Here is a 23,618-nt window from a genome sequence, read left to right as displayed (position 1 = left end):
GCATAGCTGCAAGGATGGTGGCCTCAGAGGCAGTCCATGGGGACGCTGGAGCCAGAGACATGCAGAGAAGGGCTCATGTGGCCCAAGAGGAGAAGAGGACCACCTCAGCTCCCGCCCACTGCACTTCCTGCGTGGGTCCCAGAGCCGCTCGCATACCTCCTCACCACCTGCTCTGGCTCTGGGCTGGTCTGCCAGCTTCTGCTCTTTGCAACAGCACAAGTTCTGGCTACAACACACAAGTTCTGGCTACAATGTTCTTGTTGTAAAATAATTTGTTCCTCCCCAGCATAAGGCAGGCTAGTTTAGGATTCTGTGTGAGGCGCAGTCCTGGAAGGGCCAGAATGACTTCACAATAGCTTCTCCTTCACATGCCCGTGGCCTGAAGGCCAAGGACACTGGGTTTCCAGAACACTGAGTTTTTTAAACAACCATGTGCCATTTGGACAAGTGTCTTCCTTTACTCAGTGGCCACTGCCATGGCCCCATAAAAGCCAGATTTAGAGGCATTTGGAGAAGGCAGCCTGACTGGTAACCCTGCACATAGTGGGCCCGGTGCAGTGAGTGGCTCATGCCTGTAATCCCAGAACTTTGGGAGACCAAGGCAGGTGGATTGCTTGAGCCCAGGAGTTCGAGACCAGCTTGGGAAATATGGCAAAACCCTGTTTCTACAAAAAATACAAAATAAACTAGCGGGTTGTGGTGATGCACACTTGTGGTCCCAGCTACCTGGGAGGCTGAGGTGGGAGGACTGCTTGAGCCTCGGAGGCGGAGGTTGTAGTGAGCCAAGATTGCGCCACTGCACTCCAGGCTAGGCAACACAGCAAGACCCTGTCTCAAAAAACAAACAAACAAAACCCAAAAATCCCCCACGTAAACCCTGCACATACATCTAGGCAGACTCAGGGCCCGGGGCAGCCAAGGAGCAGAAGCCTTCGGCAGCAGAGTGAACGCTTTCAGCTTCCTCTGCAGGCTTCTCTGGGGTCAAGGAAGCAGGGCACATCTTCAGAGAGGTTTCTCTGTCGTTGCTCGTGGGCTCCAGCAGGCTGGCTCTCTCGGTGGAAGGTCTATAAGCTGACACAGACCCCATCCCAGTATGCCCAAGCCTTTGAGTCTCCCTACAGCTCAGAAAACACTTGGACTGTCACGGTAAGAAAAGCATGACATGACGGAACTGCAACTGCTGGTCCTCGGGTGGAGGAGCTGCTGCCCCCCAGTGCGTAATGGAAGCTCGGGAATAGCTGGGGCGTGGGCACACAGGGAGCCTGCACACCAGGGGCTGAGCGAAGCCCAGCAGAGGCTCCTCGGGATGTCCTGTTAACATCAGCCAAAGCGTCTTGCAAGGAGTTTCAAAAACAAACTCCAGAAGGAATGTCAATTCGATCCCTGGAACAAAATAATGACAGTTATCACAGCCATGAGTCATTGATGGCTCATAGATGGCACAGACTGGGGCTTTTCAGCCCATTTCTCTGTGGTTCATGGCAAGACTGCATGGTGGGTGCCGCTATCCCCGTTTCATGGAAAAGGAAACTGCAGGTCTGAGGGGCCAGGAAACTTTCCACCGGCCTCCCAGCTAGTGGGCGGCAGAGCTGGGGTTTGCACCCAGCGGCAGGATGCTCTGAGGCTCTTACTCTCTCTAATGCCCTCGTAAGATCTGCACTCAGCTGGGGCTCTGAAGCACATGCTCTCAACAAGTGTAACAGTTAGGATGACTACCGTGAAGCAAACGATGCCATTCTGACCCCACGCTCCAGAGGGTGGTGACAACTATGAATGCCGCCTAGGCTGCTGTGCAGTTTTGTTTTTGTGTGTTTTTTTTTTTTTTTTGAGACGGAGTCTCATTCTCTCGCCCAAGCTGGGGTGCAGTGGTGTGATCTTGGCTCATTGCAACCTCCGCCTCCTGGGTTCAAGCAATTCTCCAGCCTCAGCCTCCTGAGTAGCTAGGACTACAGGTGTGCGCCACTGCACCCAGGTAATTTTTGTATTTTTAGTAGAGACAGGGTTTCGCCGTATTGGCCAGGATGGTCTGGAACTCCTGACCTTGGGGCATCTGCCTGCCTCGGCCTCCCAAAGTGTTCGGATTACAGGTATGAGCTACCGAGCCTGGCCATGCAGCTTCTTCTGAATCACAGTCCAAGTGATTGTGTGTGCAGTGTAGGGGGCACAGTGAGGGGCCCTGAGGCCACATGGGCCTGGAAACGCCTTGGCTGGATCCTTCTGGCTGAAAGGCACTTTGCCTCTGTTCTGTGCCACTCAGACGATTCCTCAGAGGCGGCAGTGTGGATGAAGGAATGTGACTTTCCTCCGATCTTGCCTAAGTGCAACAGATAACTGCTCTCCATCCAGCATCTCCTCACCCTGCTGGGATCATCAGTAGCAGCAGGAGCCACTCTGGAAGCTTAATCCGAGCCTGATCTCCAGGGTCATGGGCAGCCCTGTTTTCTTAAAGTGAAAGGTGAGGAAATGTAGGAAGAGGACTAACGGATGCGTATTTGGTGCCAGGTGCTGCGCTGGGTGTGTTATATGTAACTGTATTTAATCCTCACGTGCTCTGGAGGGGACATCAAGATTCCTGTGTTTCAGATAAGGAACACACAGGGAGGCTGCCCTCCATGTGGGACAGGAAGTGGAGGTTGGGGTTTGCTCACACGTCTCTGTGATTCCAGAGTCCACGCTCTGCTTCTTGGAAAACAGCACTGAAGGAACCACTTCCACAGTTCTCTGGCCACTCTGGCCAATTTGATAAGTTTCCAGGAGATAAGCCTGAGGCCTAAGGGGGTCCTGGATTTACTCGTCAGCCAAGCTTGGTGAGAACCCAGCTGTCCAGACCCTATGGCTTTCAGCAGTGCCTTGTCTGCTAACAGGCTCTGCTGCTGTCAGACGAATGGAGGCCAGCGCTTCTCAAACTCTGTTCCAGCTAATTATTCTTAGGCACTTGCAAGTTCTGTCAGCATATTACAATTATATTTCCATTTAAATAATTTTAAAAACTCACTTATTTTTCCTGGTTATAAAGACATCCTTTCTCTTTGTAGTGATAACTTGTAAGTAAAAGCCAGAATGTTGGCCGGGCACGGTGGCTCACGCCTGTAATCCCAGCACTTTGGGAGGCCAAGGCGGGTGGATCACGAGGTCAGGAGATCAAGACCATCCTGGCTAACACAGTGAAACCCCGTCTCTCCTAAAAATACAAAAAATTAGCCAGGCAAGGTGGTGGGCGCCTGTAGTCCCAGCTACGTGGGAGGCTGAGGCAGGAGAATGGCGTGAACCTGGGAGACGGAGCCTGCAGTGAGCCGAGATCGCGCCACTGCACTCCAACCTGGGCGACAGCGAGACTCTGTCTCAAAAAAAAAAAAAAAAAAAAAAAAAAGCCAGAATGTCACAGAAGAAAGCTTTAGTTTTAGGTGGGTGTGCCTCACACTGGAGGCTGGCGATGTGTGTTTTTGGGAGGCGGGTGGTTACACTGTTTTTTCTTTTAATTGCACGAATGCTCCTTGTGAGGACGCCTGCGTGCATGAATTCTTCTTGGGTGTTGAGACATCTGACTTCCAGAGAGGCCACAAGCCTCTCCAGGGTTCTTTCCTGACTGGATCCTAACAAGCCAAGTTTGTGCTCTGATCCTCAGGGGCTTCCCAGACCAGGGGAGCAGCGAGAAGCCACTAGGACATTAGAGCTGCCGAGGGTCAGGGCAGAAGCACCAAGGCGGGGCAAACACCTGGCAGGTCTGACCCGGGCTCCTGGTGCCGAGGAAACCTGGCTGGGGAATGCAGTGAGAAGGGCTGCGTGTCCTGTGGGGAGACAGCAAGTGCAATCCTCACTAAGGGAACAATGCCTGGCACACCCAGAAGTAGCTGTAAAATTTCACTCCAGACAATTATCTGGGTTTGTTCAACATCCGTTTATCACTTTTGAAAGTTACTACTGGCTGGGCGTGGTGGCTTATGCCTATAATCCTAGCACTTTGGGAGGCCAAGGTGGACGGATCACTTGAGCCCATGAGTTCTCGACTGGTCTGGGTGACATGGCAAAACCCCATCTCAAAAAAATGAAAAAAGAATATTACTGTGTAAAACATGAACTGCAAAGATATACACCCAACCTATGGTGACAGCTGCCTCTGGGAAGTGGGTGAGAGGGATGGGCCCATAGAGGGTGCTCATCTGAAATGTGTTACTTCTTGAAACACAATTGGAAGCAAATAGGACAGATTGCCACAACCCTAAACTCTGGCTGGGGAGGTGAGGACATGTGCTCTGCGCCCCTCCACATCTTCCCTCCACTGTGGAAGCCTGCATGCTCCCTGAGCCCAGATACCCAAGCGTGAACAGTCCAGGCATATGGCAGAATGAAATGCAGAACGCAGCCATCATATGCTGAAGTACAAATTTAATAAAGCCTTTGATCACATCTCAATCCATAAGTTAGCTACAAAAACAAAAAATCCTACAACTTTTTAGAGCCATCAAGAGCCATCAAGGTGTCAGTGAACACCAGTTACAAAAGGAGATTCAGTGTTTCAGATAGTGCAATATTTCCAGCTGCTGAAAAGAATTTAAATGAAATTACAAACTACCCCTCTTTGTCAAAAATCCACATGGAGTTGATATTGGTGCTTATAAATCACTCTCTCCCAGTCCCTCACTGGCTCCAACCTTCAGGTGATAAAAATCAGGATGGGATCCATCTTCCCTGTGCTGACAGTCTGGGGTCCCCGCATGTATGCACAAACCCGCCCAGCGTGCGCACGCAGGTTCAGAAGAAATCTTCAAAGGAACCGAGCGTTTGGAGAAAGTGGCAAGTCCACAGAATCAGAGGTTACGAACACACCTTCAATAATATTAATACATTACTGTCTTTAAATTCCTTGCCATGTTTCCATCAAAGTAGAGCATACACTGTTTTCCAGAAGCCTGGGGGCTTGACCTGGGTGGGACACCAGGATGCAGCTGAAACTCTGAAGGACTGTGGAGACGGGTGGCCCCTGCTTTGCTGCCACCGTGACAGCTCTTGTTGGAAAACGTTTTGCGTTTTGAGGAGAGCAGAGGAGGGACTGGGCCTTCCTGGCTTCGAATCTGGCATCAATCTTGGTGGTGGAGGTGCAGGAGCATGCGGTGGGAGAGGGTGGGTGGCTGTCAACACAGACCACAAACAGGGCCTCTGCCTCAGTTCCCTGGAGCTAAAGATCTTACAACAAAGGTAAAGAATCAGGGCAGAGGAACACAATGGGTTGGAAGAGAAATGAAGTTAAAAACAAACAAACAAAAAAAACAACCCAGAGGGTGTGAGCCTCTGTCAGTGCAACGGGCTTCCAGGTTCCCTGTGCTGAGGAAGGATGGGCAGCAAGACCCAAGTTTCCTGGGATTTTGCAGCCTCTGGAGTGAAGCCACCGCCCAGACGGGATGTGTACCGTAGGTTAGTGTTTGTTCCTCATTAGATAACCAGTGAGGCAAATAAGCAGGGTCAAAGGCAGCTGTCCTCCGCGGGACAAGCAGGCTTTGGGTAACAGCCAGCACGTTCCGGAAACGGGGCTGCTGCTAAGGGCCAATGTTTTTCTTCTCCCAAACCAGGATGCCAATGTGAATGCATAGGACGGGAACAGGTCTGGGAAGGCTCCCTGGCAGCTCAGCCCGCTGAGGACGCAGGAAGCGGGAGGGCCGCGGCATGGAGCGTGTGGCTTCAAGGCAGGAGCAGCGCCTTGGACTCACGGTGCTCCATAGCGTCCCTAGCAGGCGCCTGCGCTTCCCTGGGCAGCAGATGGGCCTGGCTGTCTGGGAAGAGGCGCTGTGGACGGCATGGAGGCAGAAACTTTGTGGGGTGCATAGAGGCTTGGCGAGGCCTTACCTGAGTAAGAGATTTCAGAAACGGAAGGAGAGGATCTCACGCACAGTAGGCTTTGTACACTCAGACCCATGCTGCAAAAACCACTCTAGACTCTTGCAATTCCTGGGACTTGTTCATACACAGCTCACTCAGAGGGCTAAGGAAAGACAGACTCCCAAAAGATCAAACTAGCTAAAAGAAGCCCCTCTGCCATCACCAGGAAGAATGGACCGGTGTTGGTGGAATCTGGAGGTTTATTTTCTGCAGCCCTGTGCCTTGGGCATCACCTGGAGGTGCTGTGTAGTGCTGTCGTGGGCGTCTAAAGTTCTTGAGGCCACAAGGAGTCTCATGGCTATAGAGAGGGTCTAGGGGCCAACGTCACCTGGCATGTTGGTCACATTCCCAGGGACCACACTGCCTCTGGGAGCTGAAGGTCCCTGGCAGCCCAGGAGCCCTGGAGGCAGGGCCGGAACAGGAGCTAGGAGAGTTCGAAGCCCGTGTTCATGCTGATGGCATAGCGCAGCTTCTCGCGGAGGACGCTTTTCTTGCTGTAGTTGGGCAGCTTGAGCAGGTTGAAGCAGGTGGAGGAGGTGGGCAGGCGGCCGCCTGGCTCCCGCTTGCGGATGGTGAAGAAGCCCCGGAGGACGCTGCCCAGAGTGTCCCCAGTGTCCTGAAGGCACACATCATGGCCTTGGATTGGGAAGGGCCTAGTTTGGGAGCCCAGGCAGATGCCAAAGCCAGGGAGCCCAGGGAGGGGGTCTGGCCAGGCCCTGGATGCTGGGCAGAGTGCAGGGCACTGCCCTGGCACCACTACCTGAGGTCAAGCCCCAGACACAAGATGACTGGCTTTCAGAGAAGGAACCCCTTCTCCCTGGGGCTTGCACAGAGAATTCCTGCACTAAGTAAGCTTTTGGAAATCGGGCCTTCCGGTTCACAGCGCATTACTGGTTAATCGTCAAAAAGTAGAATGCTGTAAAAACTCTGTTAGGTGCCCAAACATTTCTGAATGCGCTCCTCCCTCCTCACCGGTGCTGTGGCCGGTGGCAGACCATGACTTGGGCCAACTTTCCCTTAAGCATGGAGGCCGAGGACTGTGTAGCTCCCTGTACAAGGTGGCATCAGGGGCTCAAACTGCATCATGAGAGGCAGCTACACCCACAGGTGGCCACTGGGTTTTTATGGGGAGTAGGACGCTCATTTGAGCACCCACAGTGGGCCAGGCTTGGGACACACAGAGCTCCGTAACCCTGAAGGCATTCCTTCTCCTTTGGCCAGTGAGGAAATGAAGCAGCGAGCCTGGACGTGCACAGCCTGCTGGGGTAGGAGTAGCATTCGAGTCTGCGCCTGTCTGCCTCCTGAGCCCACTCTCTCACCTTCTCCCATGCTGCCTCAGATCTGGAGCCCTGGTGAGGCCAGATGCCACTAAAAACAGCATGTACCCACCCCCACTCCGGGTACCCTTCCCTCAGGAAGGAAAGAGAAAGAGGCTGCCAAGAGAGGGCTGAGTCCGTGGGCAGTCTCTCTGGGGCTGGCTGGGTCTCCTGCCGTGAGAACTGTGGGGCCGTCCTCACTTGGCTCTGAGGGGTCCAGCTGCTCGCCTTGCTGATACGTGGACTAGGTAAGGGCCCTACACAGTGGGCACAGCAGACAACCACCAAGAGGGAAGTCAAGGAACACTGCCCAAGGCTGGCTCTTCCCCACCCACCCTGTGGGGGTACCTGATCGTCCGACACCTCCACGCAGCGGATGGAGAAGGGAGGCTTGAGGTAGGCGAATCCCAGGAGCGGGGGTCTGGAGCAGCTGGTCACGAACTGCAACACAAAGTAGGGTCAGTGGGGATGGGGCAGGCTCCTGCTCTTCCAGGACGGGCCCTTGCAGCTGTGTAGCACGTGTTTGCTCTGTCTGTTACCGTGTTGTAACTGCTGTCTAGCCAGCCGTATGGGGTGGCGGGGTGGATCTGGCCCCAAAACTGGCACACGCTGTACATCTCTCTCAAGGGTGCTGCTCTCGGGGACTAAGACACATGAAACCCATACCCAACAGGTGCGACTGGCCACTTGTGAGAGCACGTGTGACTGCAGAGTAGAAACAGCACAAATGCCCAGCCAGGGCACTGGTGAGGCATCCCCAGGAGGCAGGTCTGCTGTGGGACTGTCAAGAGGAACAGAGCAGCAGCTGACATCCTCCCATAGAGAGACTATGTGACGAGAACATGGGAGATGGTGAGGGCGAGGTGGAGGCTGGTGGCACCCACCGCACGTGGCGCAAACAGAGGGAACCCGGGAGACCCGCACTCACTGGCCTTGCACTTGGCATCCTGCCGGCCCCTTACTCATGCAGAGGGGATTGCACAGGTGCAATCACCTGAGCCCTGGGCCTGCTGATCTAGAGTGGTCTATGTGCTGGGGCCCAGGGGGACCCTCTGCAAGAAACTAATAACCTCTCAGCACACTGACAAAAATGAGGCCCCAGAGCCAGTGAGGCTGCAGAGCAGGCCGAGGTGCCGGCAGCCCAAGTGGGGCCTGTGGGCAGCCAGCTACACTTCCCTGCTACCCACTGGGAACTCCTGGAGTTCTCCAAGCGGCAGCCCCTGTGTTATTCCCGCAAATGTGCTAGCTCGTGCCTGGAGAGAGGCATCTGACCAGCCTGGAAATCTAAGTGATAAACTTGCACAGGAGTGTCCCAAGAAACCACTCACTTTAACTCAACAGTAGCCAAGAATGTTCTCCCTTCTCTAGGGGATACAGGGGCTTGTCACTTATATCATCAAGCTGTCCTCCAAAACTCAGGGGCAAGTTGAGGGTTTGGGTCTGTTATAAATGGTTGCGAGATTCCTGAGACCATCCAAAGACAGTTTATGTGTGTCAGGCATCAAAAAAAGTTTTAAAAAGAGTATTAACAAGATCTATTCCTATTCTAATATGTTTTATTTATAAAAACCATAGCAGCGTCAATGCAGGAAGCATTTTTGTGTTTCTACACTGTGACGAGCATTCCCTGAATGCAACTTCATCCAATCACTCTACGGATGCTGTGTGTCGGGGTTGTGGTTAGTCCTGTTTTAAGAATAAGGGGACAGACACAGAAGTATCTGTGCATCCCAGTTTAGGCTGGCTCAGGTCTGCCCACTGCAAATTCAGGTGGGTGAAAGGAGGGAGGGAAGCTTTCCCTCTCCTGCCAGCGGGTAGGGGCGGAGAACACAGGAAACCCCTGGATGCTCTTTTACATTTTCAGAGAAGCGTGGTCGTGGTCACATCCACTCCTGGGTAAGGGTTACATTTCTTCTGCTTGACTCTGGGGCCTGTCTGCAGCTGCACAAAAGGGCAGGCACATGGTAAGGAACTGTAGGTTTGGTGACAGGTTATCCAAAGACACAAACACACCTGTTTTGTGGGGCGGCACCTGCACAATGATGAGACACTGGTTTTCCTCTGTAGGAGGGGCCAGCGTGAGCCGTTTTATAGCTTGGCAGAAACTGCTTTGCCCATGAGGCACTTCTGGGAAAACTGAACTGATTCTCCCAGAATCAACTTCTGGAATTCTGTCTGCCTGCCCACCCTAAATCCCCAGAGACCTGTGGGGGATGTGGGGCATTTGTGTTATCTGCTGGACTGAGTCAGGGCCTCTTCAACAGGAATAAACTCTCCTCAGAATGACCACCCAGGAGAGACGAAACCAGCTGTCATTTTAATTGCCAGTGACACTGTCCAGGTTGCCTCAACAGATGAGGCCACGTGAGATTGTTCAAGCCCAAACCTCCAAAAGAAAACGTTTCAAGGCACTAAATTTACCACCAGAACATGGCAAAATGTTCATTGATATTCTGTCAAGTAGGAAGGCTGGTGGGAAATGATAGGATCCCATTTGTAGAGAAATATACACATATATAACACATACACAGAGAAGTGTGTGTGCCATCCAATGTCCTAGAAAATACTTACACACTGCTGATGTCAGTAACAAAAAAACAATGCAATGGCATTAGGGGAATATTTTGAACATTTACAACTTTTACAGACACCATAACAGGGGAACCAGTTAACGTTAGCCACTTTATTTGCAAAAATACATCTTGGTATCAGCCTAAGCAATTGTGTGTGTTTTATCGGGACACTGTGGGTGTGTATGTGTGTCTTACGTTATTGAGAAAATGGGTATAGAGAGATAGTCCCTGGTGAGTAGGAGTGTAGAGAGTTGACAATTCCATACTGGAGGAACAGCAATTGTTTAATATTTTGCTTATCTGTATTTTCCCAAGGTAAGGTTCCAAGCAGAGGGTCATTTACTTCTATAATGAAAGGAAATAAAGAAAAAAGATGTTATCAAGGCCAGCATAGACGAAAGGGAGGACGGAGTGCCGAGCACAACAGGTATGCCCACCTCTGCAGGGGGCCTGTCCCTGCAGCCAGGGACACACAGCAGGCTCGGCTGTGCCCCTCGAGCCCCTCTCTGGTTACTGCTTGGCCTACCGGAAGGCCTGCCTGTAGGAGAGGATGTGCTGACTATCTGAGGTCCTCCTGATAATTTCAGTTTCTTCAGCGTAAATTATTACATCAACTGGCCTTCCAGGTTTATGAGAATACATGCATGCATGCATAGGTAATAAATAAAATACCTTCAGAAACATAGCTCTCTCATCCGGTGTGAAGTCGGAGGCCAGAATATCCCAGAGCCAGATGATGACTCTGTGACTTCCATGGAAACCACCATAGTAGACTGTGTGCTTCCTGAAAGCAATACAGACCTGGGCTCAGCAACGTGCCAGGGTGGGCACTTATGGACAGGCAGGCAGGTCATGCAGACAGCTGGCACGGTCCACTCTGGCAGGCCTGGGGAACACTACTAATTTCTCTTAAAGCCAGAAGTTCATGCCTCAATAACTCTATCTCCCTGGGAAGCTGAAAGGGTGGGGAATTTGAGAGCTGGCCCTGCTGTTCCCAAGCAGAAGCCAACCCCAGATCCTCTGACCCCATCTCCTAGAGCTTCAGAGAACCCCCAGTCCTCAGGCCTGCTTCCACTTCTTAATCTCTAGGCAGACAAGTGGTCAAGCTTTTAATCCAAAGCAGTCCAGCCAGTCCAGGGAGGAGAAGGAGATCTGGAGACAGGCTCCTAAAACAACTCTCTAAAAGGAACCCAGCGAGGGAGCAGCTGGCTTTCTGGGAGGCCTAGGAATTTCACCCTTCCCCCCACCCGCCTCTTACTTTAAATCTTCCAGATCAATCTCAGCATTGTCGCCAGAGATGAGACGCTGCAGTTCAGGAGTTGAGAACATTCGGATCCACTCGGGTTTGATAATGGAACGGAATCCGCTAATGAGGGCAGCTGTCTGGTTTTTTATTTGAGTGTGCATTCGAAAATGTGCCATCAGATGGATGTAGCTAATTCTGTTGCCAACAAGGAAGAGAAAACAATGACAATTAATAGGACGGGGCAGGCTGTCACCAATGGGCTGAAAGACGAGTCTAGTCATTTCTGAACCATTTTACAAAAAACACAAACAGTACCAGAGTGTTTCATCATAACAATGACAATGGCGACAATGACGACAGCATTCATGAACTGCACACCATACGCCACTGTGAACACATCAAGCCTGTATCATTCACTCCTCCCCAAAACCCATAGGTCACACCTCAGGGTAAGCCCCCACTATGTTGGGAATCACAAGGAGACATTCCCCAGGTAAGAAGAGGGCCCTTCTTAGTACAAAGGGTGCTTTTTGGACTTTCATTTAATCTCATTCTTCTGGACATAAATCAATTAAGATACCATTCAGTCCTCTAATAAGTTTTAAAATAGAAAAAAATTGTTTCATGTCAAAACTTTAATCAAAACCTTGCTAATCTGGATCAACAGTCTAATGCTATGGCAAGGCGGACCTGCAGATGCTTTAAACACGCAGCTGGGCTAGGAGTGGACTCAACTGGGAAGTCAGAGCAACTTACAATGGTTCCAAGAAGAGGGTCTCTGGGTCTGCTTTGATGAACAGGGTGCCCTCAACTACAACGGCATAAAGCATATAATCCTCTCAACAGGTTACATACATTCCAACAGGCTTGCCAGCATCACTAATTTCTTTTTTCTTTTTATTTATTTATTTTTTGAGACAGAGTCTCACTCCGTCACCCAGGCTGGAGTGCAGTGGTGCAATCTCGGCTCACTGCAACCTCTGCCTCCCGGGTTCAAGCGATTCTCCTGCCTCAGCCTCCCAAGTAGCTGGGACTACAGGCATGCACCACCACACCCAGTTAATTTTTTTGTGTTTCTAGTAGAGATGGGGTTCACCATGTTGGACCAGTCTGGTCTCAAACTCCTGACCTCAGGTGATCTGCCCGCCTTGGCCTCCCAAAGTGCTGCAATTACAGAGGTGAGCCACCACGCCTGGCCTTTTTTTTTTCTTTTTTTTTTTTGAGATGGAGTTTCATTCTTGTCGCCCAGGCTGGAGTGCAATGGCACGACTCGGCTCACTGCAACCTCTGCCTCCTGGGTTCAAGTGATTTTCCTGCCTCAGTCTCCTGAGCTGACATTACAGCGCCTGCCACCATGCCCAGCTAATTTTTGTATTTTTAGTAGAGACGGGGTTTCACCATGTTGGCTAGGCTGGTCTTGAACTCCTGATCTCAGGTGATCCACCTGCCTTGGCCTCCCAAAGTGCTGGGATTACAGGTGTGAGCCAACGCACCCAGCCTTGCATCACTGATTTCTTAGCAAAGAACTTGAGCCCGGCCCATGTACGACTCTCACCAATTCCAAATTAGTAGAGTCCAAATAAATGTTTTACAATGCTAAAGCTTTAGTGATCTCAAAAATATCCCTATTTAAAAAAATTTTCCAGCAGCAAACCTGTATATTAATACATACAAATATGATTTTCCTATCATTGCTCCTCCTTCCAGGTATACTTTGAAGCAGGTGACGAGTACTGCTCCACTTTACTGAGAAAGGGGGAGAGGAAGGGAGGAGGTGAGAGGGAGGGAAGGAGAGAGGGAGATAGGAGAGAAGAGAGTATGGGAAACATCCAACACTCATGAAGTGCAAGATCAAGTATCACCCCTAAAGAGGGAGAAACTGGCACTGCTAGGCCTTTTGAGTTAGTATGCAGAAATGAGTATCCTTACCCTGACCTGAGGCTTTATGCTATAAATGCTAAGAATCTGTGAAACAAGTTTCCACATAGGAGGTTTCCCAGCAGGACAGGACTCTCCCTCCAGCACAGCCTGCCCCTACCTACCTCCTCTGGGCGTTCTACTTAGCAGCCAGTGTCTATGTGGGGAGAGTGAGTGACTACCTACCGTCACCCCCAAGCTGCAACACCTGGCAATGCGTGTCCTCTCAGGGGGTGGCAGGATCCATGTGACACGTCACCCATCTGAGGATGGTAAACATCACTGCTGTCATTTAAGCCCTCCTCTGAGCCTGACACCCAGGAAGGTATTTTATACACATTGCCCTACAAGCACCCCCTTAAAGGAATGGCTACAGGTTACATGGCAGGCAGGGGCAGGACTCACCATGCTCTCTCTGGCCCTGGCTGGGCCCTCTCTACTCTCCCAGGCAGTCCTTCCCAATCTGCACTTTGTTCCTTCTAAGTTTTCAAACTAATGCCCTGTGGCCAAGGAGCAAGGCCGGTGTATTTCAATCATTATGAAAACAGGGTCTGTTCTCCTGACGTTTCTGACAGTCTAAATAAAAAAGTCCCAAGCTTGCAGACTGACCGAACCACCTGATCCGAGAGGAACATGATGCTTGGGAACACTGGACTGTGACGTGCATCTGATTCAAATGACTCACCAGGTGGGACTGAGCCCTCACTTGTCACTAAAGAGACTGATGCTCCAATTAACAGTTCAAATGCTCAACTGAGCCTGGCGGCAGGAGATTGATAAACTGACAAGGGGGCCAATGTCTGCTTCTCATGCCGGGCTCCACTGTTTTAATTAGGTGACAATAGGGCTGAGTGGAGACCATGCACTGAGAGGTTTTGCTTCTAGGGACCAAAAAGGATGACATTTATGATAGATTCTGCAGAGCCCTTTACCTGTGACAATAGTTGCTGGGCCTCAGAGTCTCTCTAATTCCCATGTCTAAGGACCTCCATCTGTGGCATTTGAATTCATCACGGTGTCTTCTCAAGAACACTGTTTTATACAACTGCCATGTGCTATCATCCAAAATGATCTGCCCCTCCCTGTCAAGGTGTCTTTCCACCTCTGTGGCCTCTGGGTTCAGGACAGTGTGCTAAATGGCTCAGAATCCATCTGTTTGCATCTAGGGCCGTTATTAAACTCCTAAGAACACCGTGGCCTGGGTGCCTCTGACCTTAGAAGTGCTACTGCAAAAAATAAATGGTCAATTCTTATTTTGCAAATCAATTTTCTTTTTTTTTGAGATGGAGTCTCACTCTGTCGCCCAGGCTGGAGTGCGCTGATGTGATCTTGGCTCACTGCAACCTCCACCTCCCGGGTTCAAGCGATTCTCCTGCCTCAGCCTCCTGAGTAGCTGGGATTACAGGCATGCGCCACCACGCCCAGCTAATTTTTGTATTTTCAGTAGAGACGGGGTTTCAACATGTTGATCAGGCTGGTCTCGAACTCCTGACCTCGTGATCCGCCCGCCTCGGCCTACCAAAGTGCTGGGATTATAGGCATAAGCCACTGTGCCCGGCTGCAAATTGAATTTAATACAATTCTGGCCTATGAACTGTAACCGGTAAATTCCATTATGATATTTATGGCCTCTTTCTACTTCAATCTATCTTAATAAATTCTCAACATAAGCCCAGAGAGCCAGAATGAAGTCTTTTCAAGTGGTGACCTTAAAAACCTAATTGCTATACTCACTTATTTTCATTTGTAACAGGAATGGTCTTCCCTCCAGGAATCAGTTCATGGCAAACAAGCTGGGGGAGAAGATGGGAGTAATTACTAGGGAGGACTCTAATGGGGAAATAAAGCTTCCCGGAGATGAGAGGGCCCGGTACAAACATCCATGATAATGATGGAATTAAGATGGCCTATGCTTGGGAACCATCCTTTCTCATAAAAAGTCAAGGCTGAAATATCAACAAGCAGACCCTGCATGATCGATACGAAAGGTTTTTTTCTCACCCAATCCTTGTTCAAACATTTGTATTAAGACTTTGGGATGTCATGGAGGGGAATGTGTTGGCATTTCAGAGCAGAGCAGGATGGTTAAATAAACACTGGTACATCCATACCCTGGAATACTGTGCAGGTACTAAACAATATGATGAAAATGTGCGTTTACTAAAAAGGTGAAAAAAGGCCACTGATGTAACAACATGCACAGAATGGCATCATTTCTGGAAAGGGAGACTCTGGAAAGAGTCTCAAAGGACGCAGGTAACACGTCACGGGCACCCTGTGGGCACTGGCATTACGGGCAGCTTGCATTTTCATCTTTTGCTCATATTAGAGCTAATTTTTTTTGTTAGAAGTTTCATTATCTTTATAGTCGGGAGAAAAATTATGTCAGGAGGAAGCCTCAACATCTGATTATAGATTTATTTTAAACTCTGTAAAATCAACTGCTTCTTTCAACTTCAAGAACACTTCTGTGGATCACCTAAAAATCAAAGGACATATCATTTGAAGCCAATTTTAATAGAAATTCTGTGAAGATTCTATAACCCTACAGCTCTAGAAAGGAACACAGTGATCCCATGTTCAGCATCTCGGGTGGCACCAGTCGGTTTTAAAGCTGAAAGGGCCCTTAAGAATCAGGCAGCCTGAGGTTTCCCCTGATTCCAGGAACACCCTGCCCATGAGCTATTCTGTAGACAATGATCCTGCGAGACAGCATTCTTTCCTTCCTTCAAAGAAGAGTTCTGTGTCCGAGGAGTTAGGGAAGCTTGAGATTAACTCAGCTCCACTTTGGTTTCCTCCTCACAGGCTGCTCAGAGCCTTCACATGCCAGCCTGCCCAGGGGTCTTTCAGGAGGACAGGCCACGCAGGGCTCCCAGCGGTGCTTATAGACTGGGCCCATCCAGGACTCGCATCTGGCAAATGGATATGGAAAGTGTGGCTCAGGGAGGCTGGGGGTTCTCTCTGAGGTGCCCAAGCGCAAGTCTAAGAAGTCGGCTCTGCATTAAGAAGCTCATGGCGCGGTTTCTCCCGAGCGGCCCTTGGACCTGCACTCCCAGAGCCTCTTGCAGGGACCTCCACCAGGACACAATCAGAGGGGGCGGAGGCCGCTGCAGAGAAAAGCCAGAAGGAACCGTGGGAGGAGACGTGCTGCGGCCCTGAGACCAGGGTCTCTGCTCCCTGCTCTGCTCTGCATGCCGAGCATGAACAAGGACAGGCTTCTGCTTGAGGCGCTTCTCGGGTGGCATCTTCCCCTTCTCTAAGACATAATCCTCCATTTGTAACGGCTAATCCTCACCATGGTAACGAAAAGCCATGTTACAAATGGGGAATTACCCTAAAATGCGATATAAGAAAGCAGGGTCTCTGCGGGAAGCTTCAAAGGCCAGGTCAACTGGGAAGGAAAGGATGGGGCCCTCCCTCCTGGCAAGAGGGGAGGAGGATGGGCGAGGGGTGGGGAGGACAAGGGACCAGACAGAGCCTCAGCTTGAGGCTCTTTCTGAGGAAAGCACAAATAACACGGCAAGTCTCAGGAACCCATGGGAGCAGTGGAAAGGGAGCTCAGACAAAGGGCGGACCTACCTGACCCATGACGTCCTCGTCGTAAGACAGCGTCAGGCCCAGGTCAGCGATGTCCCCGTCATAGCGCTAATGTAACAGAGAAGGGGAAAGTGTTAGGTCCATGGAGCACTATGTGCTTAGAGGTTTAACCCTCCCTTGAGGCGCTGCTTTGGTGCTGTGAACACCCATGGCTGCTGAACAGCTTGATGCAAAGAAGGTCATTCATGACTTTGAGGAAGGAGGTTGTGAGGATCAGCCCAGAGTGGGACTGCCCACAGGGGGATGTGAAGGGTCTGCTGCAGCTACAGCAACAGCAATAAGAGAGGACAGGCCATCTCCTTCTGGGACTTTGCAAGCTGTGAGTTCACACCAGTGCTCGGCTTAGCTCACCCACCATTCCATGCTCACCTTGATGGAGGTGAGGTTTTTATAGAACTCAGAGTCCAGAGAAGGCAGTTCATCCACCGAGCTATAGAAGACGCTGTGGTGGTGCCCAAGCAGTTGGCTCAGGAAGAAGGATGCGAATGGCACGTCCACCACAATTCCCTGGGAGAGCAGAGAAGCAGAGCTGTCCATCAGCCAGGATTCTGATGCAGTGTTTGGATCGGGGTGGCTCAGGGTGCAGACATGGCCCAGGGGTGCCATCGGCATTTCCAGGCCCCTCCTAAGTTTCCAATCTGGAGGGCAGTATCTCCCCATCCTCTACCAAATACAACTGAGTGCCTCCTGGGGACAGCGCAGTGGTCAGGACACACGGTTTGGAGCTATAGTGCTCAGGGATTAAATCCTAGCTGGGCTGCTGCCAAGCCAGGGGCCCTCAGCTGTCTCACCCGTCAGTGGGGGGCAGCACCAGCCTCTCAGTTAAGAGGATGGTACGTGCACAGTACCAGCCCCCCTAAGCTCTCAGGGCAGCCGTGGCATTGGCAGGGGCCAGAGGAGCACAGAGGATAAGCTCTCCCGCAAAGGCAGGGTTGGGGAGCTTCCAGGAGGAAAAGCCAGCTAAGTGAGGCCTAAAGGAGCCAGCCAGGCACTGGTACGAGGCCCCAGGCATACTCCAGGGATAGAGGGCACGGAAGCAATGGAAGCTATGTCCAATGAGGATGCAGGGCCAGGTCAGGGAGGGCCTGTAAGCCTCGCTGCAGGCTGGATTCTGTCCAGAGGGCTCTGAGCAGGGAAGGGACAGAGCTGCACTTTTATGTGGGGAATGGGCTGGCGAGAGGAAGACAGGAGGCAGAGACACAGCCAGACGGCTGTGGCATGCTGCCAGGGGAAAACGCCGACAGACTGTGCCAGGGTAGCGGCAGAAGGGTGGAGAGAGACATGTGGACTGGAGAGGCTGAGAGGGGACAGTCACTCGGACTTAATGACGCCTGTCAGAGGACCGTGAGGGGTAAATGAGTTAATCCATGCCATTCCTCACACACGGCCTAGCAGGTCCCATCTTCTCTCGTCAGCACAATTACTGTCAGAGGTGAGGGAGGGAAAGGACACAGAGGCGAGGCCTGGGAAATGGGATGACGTTCAGAAAAGCCAGGAGGCCATGCTTTCCAGGTGGCCCAGGCTCTTCTGAGTGTCATCACAGTAACGTGTTTAAAGGAAAACATATGCCATGTGCTCGGGTGGGTCCTAATGGGATTTTTAACTTTTTCAATGGAAATCAACTGAGAAATTGTCTCTATTATGCAGATGAGGAAACAGAGGCACAGAGAATGGGCCCAGGACCCAAATTACTGGAGGGCACAAGGAAGCCTGGACGGTGTTTGGGCAGGGGCTCAGATGGGCCACCTGATTCCATCATGGCTGGGGACTGAGGCCCGTGCACATAGACTGTTTCCAGACAGAGAGAACAATGGATTATTTGAGAGTGAAAGGAGTTTGGCCCTGAGACCTCCCTCTCAGCTTGGCCCAGCTGCTGGCTCTTTCTGTTTGGAAAGCATCTGGCTTCTCCAGGTTCCTGGGGTATGCGAGGAGTGCTGCCCAGGTGGCTCGCTTCCTCCATGCTTGGACCAGAAGCTCAGCAGAGCCTGAGACCCAGGCAAGGTCCCTGCAGCTCTGGAGCCCGCTGCGAAGGCCACACAGACTGGCTGGGCTTGTGCTGCAGCTTTCCTTCCTCCTGGGAAGCAGGACTCTCCCCAGGAACAGGCAGTGACTTCCCACTCAAGGTGGTCCCACCTTGGCTTTCAATGGACGGGGTTTCAATGGACAGGAGCTGTGTGGGCCACGACATCACCCTGACCCCATCAGGCCACAGAGTGGAAACCCAGACTCACTTCCTCTTAGTAAGGTGAGGATGACTGCTTCGATCCACCTGGGGTGAACAGCTGCTAGAAACCGTAGGAGGCCCTCCTCACTCACCATTAATGGCAACCCAGGAATATGGCTTTTCTTATCTCCACTTTACTGATGCGAGAATGCGGCTTAAAAACTAAAGAAACTTGAAGGCACACAGTCACACGGCTGACTAGGAACAGCTGGTCCTGACCTGTTGCCATGGCTGGGAAGCACTCACTCAAACAGCACAAGATTTTAAAACTATCAAACTCCACAAAATGCTGCCCTCCTACAACGGGGACCCAGCCTCCGTGTGGCCATCTGGCTCTGCACACCACTCCTCATGCCTCAGGAAAGAAGAGGGCTGGCCTTAGGACTTGGGCCGGCCTGGGTTCAAATTCCGCCTCTACCACTTAACTAGCAATGAATCTCTGGACAGGTGACTCCTCAAAGCTTCAGGTCTCCCATCCTTAAATAGCCAGGACAGCAGCAGCCCCATCACAGGGCTGTCGATGGGATGAGATGAGATGCCACAGGCAAAGTACCTAGCACTGGTGTACAACAAACCTTGGTTCCTGCCCGTCCTCGCTTGTATCCTAGTGACAGTTTACATGGCCAAGCCTGATCACATATGTGTATATGAAGAAGCCTATGGTACCGTTAACATTTTATTTTACATTTCTCTGTTTCTTAACGTTCCTACCTCATACACAGCCTTCCCCAGCATCTTCCCCACAAACTCGAAGAGCTGCAGGTAATTCTCATGGATGTAGGATGTGGGTGAGGGGTACAGCCTCTCATCCCCACTGGTTGTCTGCAAGGCAAAAAGAGGGGGAGAGGCAGAGGTCAAGTGCCTTGCAAGGAGCAAGCCCAGCTCTTCACTTCTTGAATCTGGCTGCTGTCAGCCCTGCTGTCGCTCCCCTTAAATACCTTGAACAGATTGAGTGCTGGGTCAAACACTCTCTTGATGATCTCTTCCAAGAACTCCTTAAATACACCGTCTTGATCAATCCCTGCTTCGTCCACCCCAAGGTCATTGACAAACTTCACACGGATGACCCCCTTCATGGCATGCTGGGAGAGCTGCCTAAGCTGCTCGTAGCCGTCCTGCCAAGAGCAGAATTACAGCCCATTAGGAAGCCCAAAGCCTTATGCACACAATTCGGGGTTCCCTCTCCTCTGTGCGAAGCTCTCCCAGCATCATTACCAAATGTGCAAATTATGAAATGTGGGTGCATGACAGGAGCCATTCTCACCTGCTTTTGAATGAGCGCTGATTAAAAGGAAAGATTCATTTGGGGATGTGACAGTATCACTCCTTGGCAAGGGGAGACTGACCTCAAGGGGACAGAGCAGTGAGATGGGGAAGTTAGACAAAATGAGTCATGACAAGCTCCTGGCCATCAGACAAAGGATGAAAGAAACCAGGACAAGATGCATTTCTCTCTCTCTCAATGCTAAGAGTATCTTTAGCTCATGGTAAAAAAAAAAAGAAAAAAGAAAAAAAATCAAACCTACAGAACACTATAAAATGAAAAGAATTACCCATCACCCCTCATCTCCCGCTGCCTTCCCAATCATGAAGCGCTGCAAGTCATGCTGAGGAATTTAGGGGACATCCTGAAGGTAATGGGACCTGCAGAAGGTTTTAGGCAAAGAGTAACAGGGCTGACTTTCTGTCAGATCTTTCTATTGGCAGCAGAGCAGGTGGATGGCAGGCACCAAGGCAGGGAGCAGAGAGTGAGGTGTGGGGTTGGTGCTGGGCCTGGACTTCTGGCTGGTGGTCAGCTCTCTTAGGACACAGAAGAACCACAACTTCAGAGTTCTCCTACTAAATCATCTGTTTAGTTTGTCTCTTGATTCTAATCTGTTGAGGGCTTCCTGGCTTCTGGTTCCATCATCTAATGCATTGCTAGTACTTGGGGTACTGAGGTTTTAATTTCAGAGCAGTGACTATAAAAACAGTGCTGAACAGCACAGGGCCCAGGGAAGAGTCTGTTGGCCCGACTTGAGAGGCCCCATCACCAGGTGGAACTGATGTCTTCAGATGCTGTGATGGAGCAAGTGACCAATCAACCCTGCTGTCCTATGAAGGCCATGCCACATTTCTCCCTTTCAGCTACAACTGTAACACTGTCACATGCTTTGCAGGTTAGACGGGCCGTCTCCGCAGCATCCACTCATCTGCCGTCTGGTCCCCTCATCACAAAGCAAATGAGCAGTATGCCAGTGTGGCGAGACCCTTGCTGCCTTCCTGCCACGCTCACTCAGTGATCCCCAAAGGACTATCCTATGGTGCCCCTGAATCTTATTCAGGGGTTAGGCTTCAAAGTTAGTGGGCAAGGGAAAATTACCTCTCAAGACCCCTAAGTCACATGTGGGAACAGGAGCGCAGTTTTGTGGAGGCAAACCTGAGAAGGACTTTTTATGTACATAAAGTTTGAGAATCATTAAGTTAGACGACAAAAGGGAGAAACAGGAAGTCACCAGGCAGCTGTAACAGCATTTAAGCCATTCTGCCTAAATTTAAGACAATTATCTTGGCACTGAGATGAGAACGGATGGAGAATTCCAACAAGTTCCTGTCTGCCTGCAGGAGTTCCTCCATCCTAATTAAAATTATGCCTCCCCAGCCTTCACACGCATTAGTAGATGCGTTTGTGGTTATGTGGATGAAATGGGATGGTACATGTGAAAGCATGTGGCACATGGCCTAGCTCAAGGAGCGTTTACTGGATTCAAATCTCAGTCTTGCTTGATGAGCTCCACACCAGCCTCTTCGTTTAAAAGTTTAGAGGGGACTGTCTCTTGTGATACATTTCCTGCCTTCTGGGAACTGGCGTGGATGTGCAAGGATTATATCCATGCCTCTTGGGAGGTGAATGTGAGTCAGCATTCCTCTTCTTCACTGCATCTCACCGTGCACACACAGTGAATACTGAGCTAGAAAAGGGATGCCTGGCTTCCAGGCCCAGCTCTGTCACTGATATCCAAGTGACCTTGACTGAAGTTCTCTGGCCTCAGTTCTGCCCTTGACAGAGACAGGGGAAAGGACTGGGTAAGAGTATGTTTGAGGATCCTTCCGGTTCTGAATGCTAGAGTTCCAGCCCAAACTCACCCTCTGGGAAGAAGAGCCTTCCTATAGGACTTTAATATCTGGAAGCCTAATAGAGAAGCATAGCCCTCAATACCAACCATAAAAAAAGGAAACAATGCCCAGGAGAGCATGAGTCTGAGATCGGCTTACTGATGCCCCCTTGTGTCCAAATCCAGCAAAGGCCCCTGGGCTCTCATATTCTAATAACCAAGCCACCAGATTACGACAACTGGGATAACAATGAACAATGCTCTCCCCTTCTCCAGTGGAAAGTAAAGAGGAAAAGGGACTTTGCCTGAAGCCTAAGACAGACATCTCTTTTGCCATCCCTGAGAGATATGCTTTAAAAAGTAGGGCCAGAGTAACTGGGATGTCAAGTGAATTTCCAATAAGCCATGATATTTGTGAAGGGAGTCGGGGGATTCTGCCACTCTCAGGAGATACTGCAATCTACACTACCCCAGACTCTTCCCATGGGTGGGTGCTGGCCACGTCTGGGTAGGCATGATGGGTAGTGGGGCTGAGGATTTCTAGAGACAAGGGAGGTGCATCTGGGTCTGCAGAGGAAAGTGCTGGAAAGGGAGTCTCTACTACACAATTGGGCTTTTTCTGAGTCAAAAGCAGAGGTTGCAAATGGGTGGCCCACAGGTTGAATCTGGTGGAAAGACAGGTGTTATCTGACTTTCTAGGCACTTTACAGAGTTCAATTAGTTCACAACATGGGAGATCTGAATTTTGGCCTTCTCTTAAAAACTCAGAGCATTATGGAGCCCACCTCATCACATGGCGGGTCTGGAGGAGCTGAGTGGCGGTGGCCTCTTCTGGGGAGGCACGTGCTTCCAACTGCTCCCCAACACTGAGGCTGGGTGTCAGTTGCCATTTATCAACTCACTCATGGGGGCTGCTTTTCTCAAGTAGAGGTACACAGACCAAGAGGGCTGTTTCAAGAACAGGAGGGCGCAGAAGTGGAGATTATTTCTATATGTCTAGCATGCAAACAGAATGCTCCTGTAATGAGACCCACTCAGCCAGCTTTACTCCTTCACATGGCCTGCAGGGCCCAGTGGGCCCTTCAATTCCTTATGCCTACCTTGAAGAACGTCAGAAACATCCACTGTTCAGCACACACTGCCTTTCTAGCAGCTCTCGGCATTGATCACCAGTGGCCAGGGGCACTCAAACAAGCTCTCCAGTAAGGAGTGACACAAACAAGGTACGATGCACCGCGGGAGAAAATGAAGACACGTGAGGAGGAACAGCTGCTGCCGGGAGCCATCTGCTGGTGGGGGTGGCTAACTGGCCACATGCTTCAGGGGATCCCGTGACTGTCCTACACTGCAGGACAGGCTCATGAGGAACTGCGGCTGGAGTGTGATTAAAAGGTCTGAAGTGCAAACACGGCAAATAAATGAAGTCAAGCCTCTCCAGGGAATGGGGACTGTGGCTCAGTCACCAATTCTATCACTGGCAGGATGAGCGTGTATGGGTAGGCTGGGCACTATACAAGCCCAGTGGAGGCTGTGGCATGGATAACACAGACATCGTAGGTAGTTAAGTTTATGACAACCATGTTCCAGCAGATTGGAGTCAGGGTCTTGTGCCAACAAAACCAATGTATTATGACAATTTTCTGACATATGAGGACTGGGTACCTATCTCTAATTTACATGGAGTCACCGTATAGTGGTAGTCCCAGACAACGGGTTTAGCTCAGGTGGGTCACTTCAGTGGTATCTTGTAAGTTTCTGTCTACAAAGAACTTCTGG

At 50.8% G+C, this 23,618-nt stretch overlaps 1 protein-coding gene across 12 annotated transcripts in view; it reads right to left on the bottom strand.

Annotated features, from left to right (window-relative positions):
- Nucleotides 1-4,369: 4,369 nt before the first annotated feature.
- Nucleotides 4,370-23,618, bottom strand: part of UBE3B (ubiquitin protein ligase E3B) — a 59,056-nt gene continuing 39,807 nt past the window's right edge. For 4 of the 12 annotated variants that reach the window (XM_054445380.2, XM_054445378.1, XM_063646699.1 and 1 more), the window contains 9 exons: nt 19,686-19,862; nt 19,459-19,569; nt 16,893-17,030; nt 16,506-16,571; nt 14,661-14,719; nt 11,022-11,204; nt 10,436-10,547; nt 7,539-7,631; nt 4,370-6,490 (listed from right to left, as the gene is read on the bottom strand). In XM_054445380.2, coding sequence (XP_054301355.1) covers nt 6,299-6,490; nt 7,539-7,631; nt 10,436-10,547; nt 11,022-11,204; nt 14,661-14,719; nt 16,506-16,571; nt 16,893-17,030; nt 19,459-19,569; nt 19,686-19,862 — 1,131 coding nt within the window. In that variant the 3' untranslated portion in view covers nt 4,370-6,298. Of the gene's footprint in view, nt 7,632-9,858; nt 10,109-10,435; nt 10,548-11,021; nt 11,205-14,660; nt 14,720-16,505; nt 16,572-16,892; nt 17,031-19,458; nt 19,570-19,685; nt 19,863-23,618 lie in introns of those variants that run through there. The other 8 variants (XM_063646698.1, XM_063646696.1, XM_063646695.1 and 5 more) reach the window with 2 other exon arrangements.

Source organism: Pongo pygmaeus, chromosome 10, assembly GCF_028885625.2.
Source record: "Pongo pygmaeus isolate AG05252 chromosome 10, NHGRI_mPonPyg2-v2.0_pri, whole genome shotgun sequence".
NCBI lineage: Eukaryota > Metazoa > Chordata > Mammalia > Primates > Hominidae > Pongo > Pongo pygmaeus.
The sequence above is the reverse complement of the archived record's forward strand: the minus strand, read 5'-3'. Positions and strand labels throughout refer to the sequence as shown.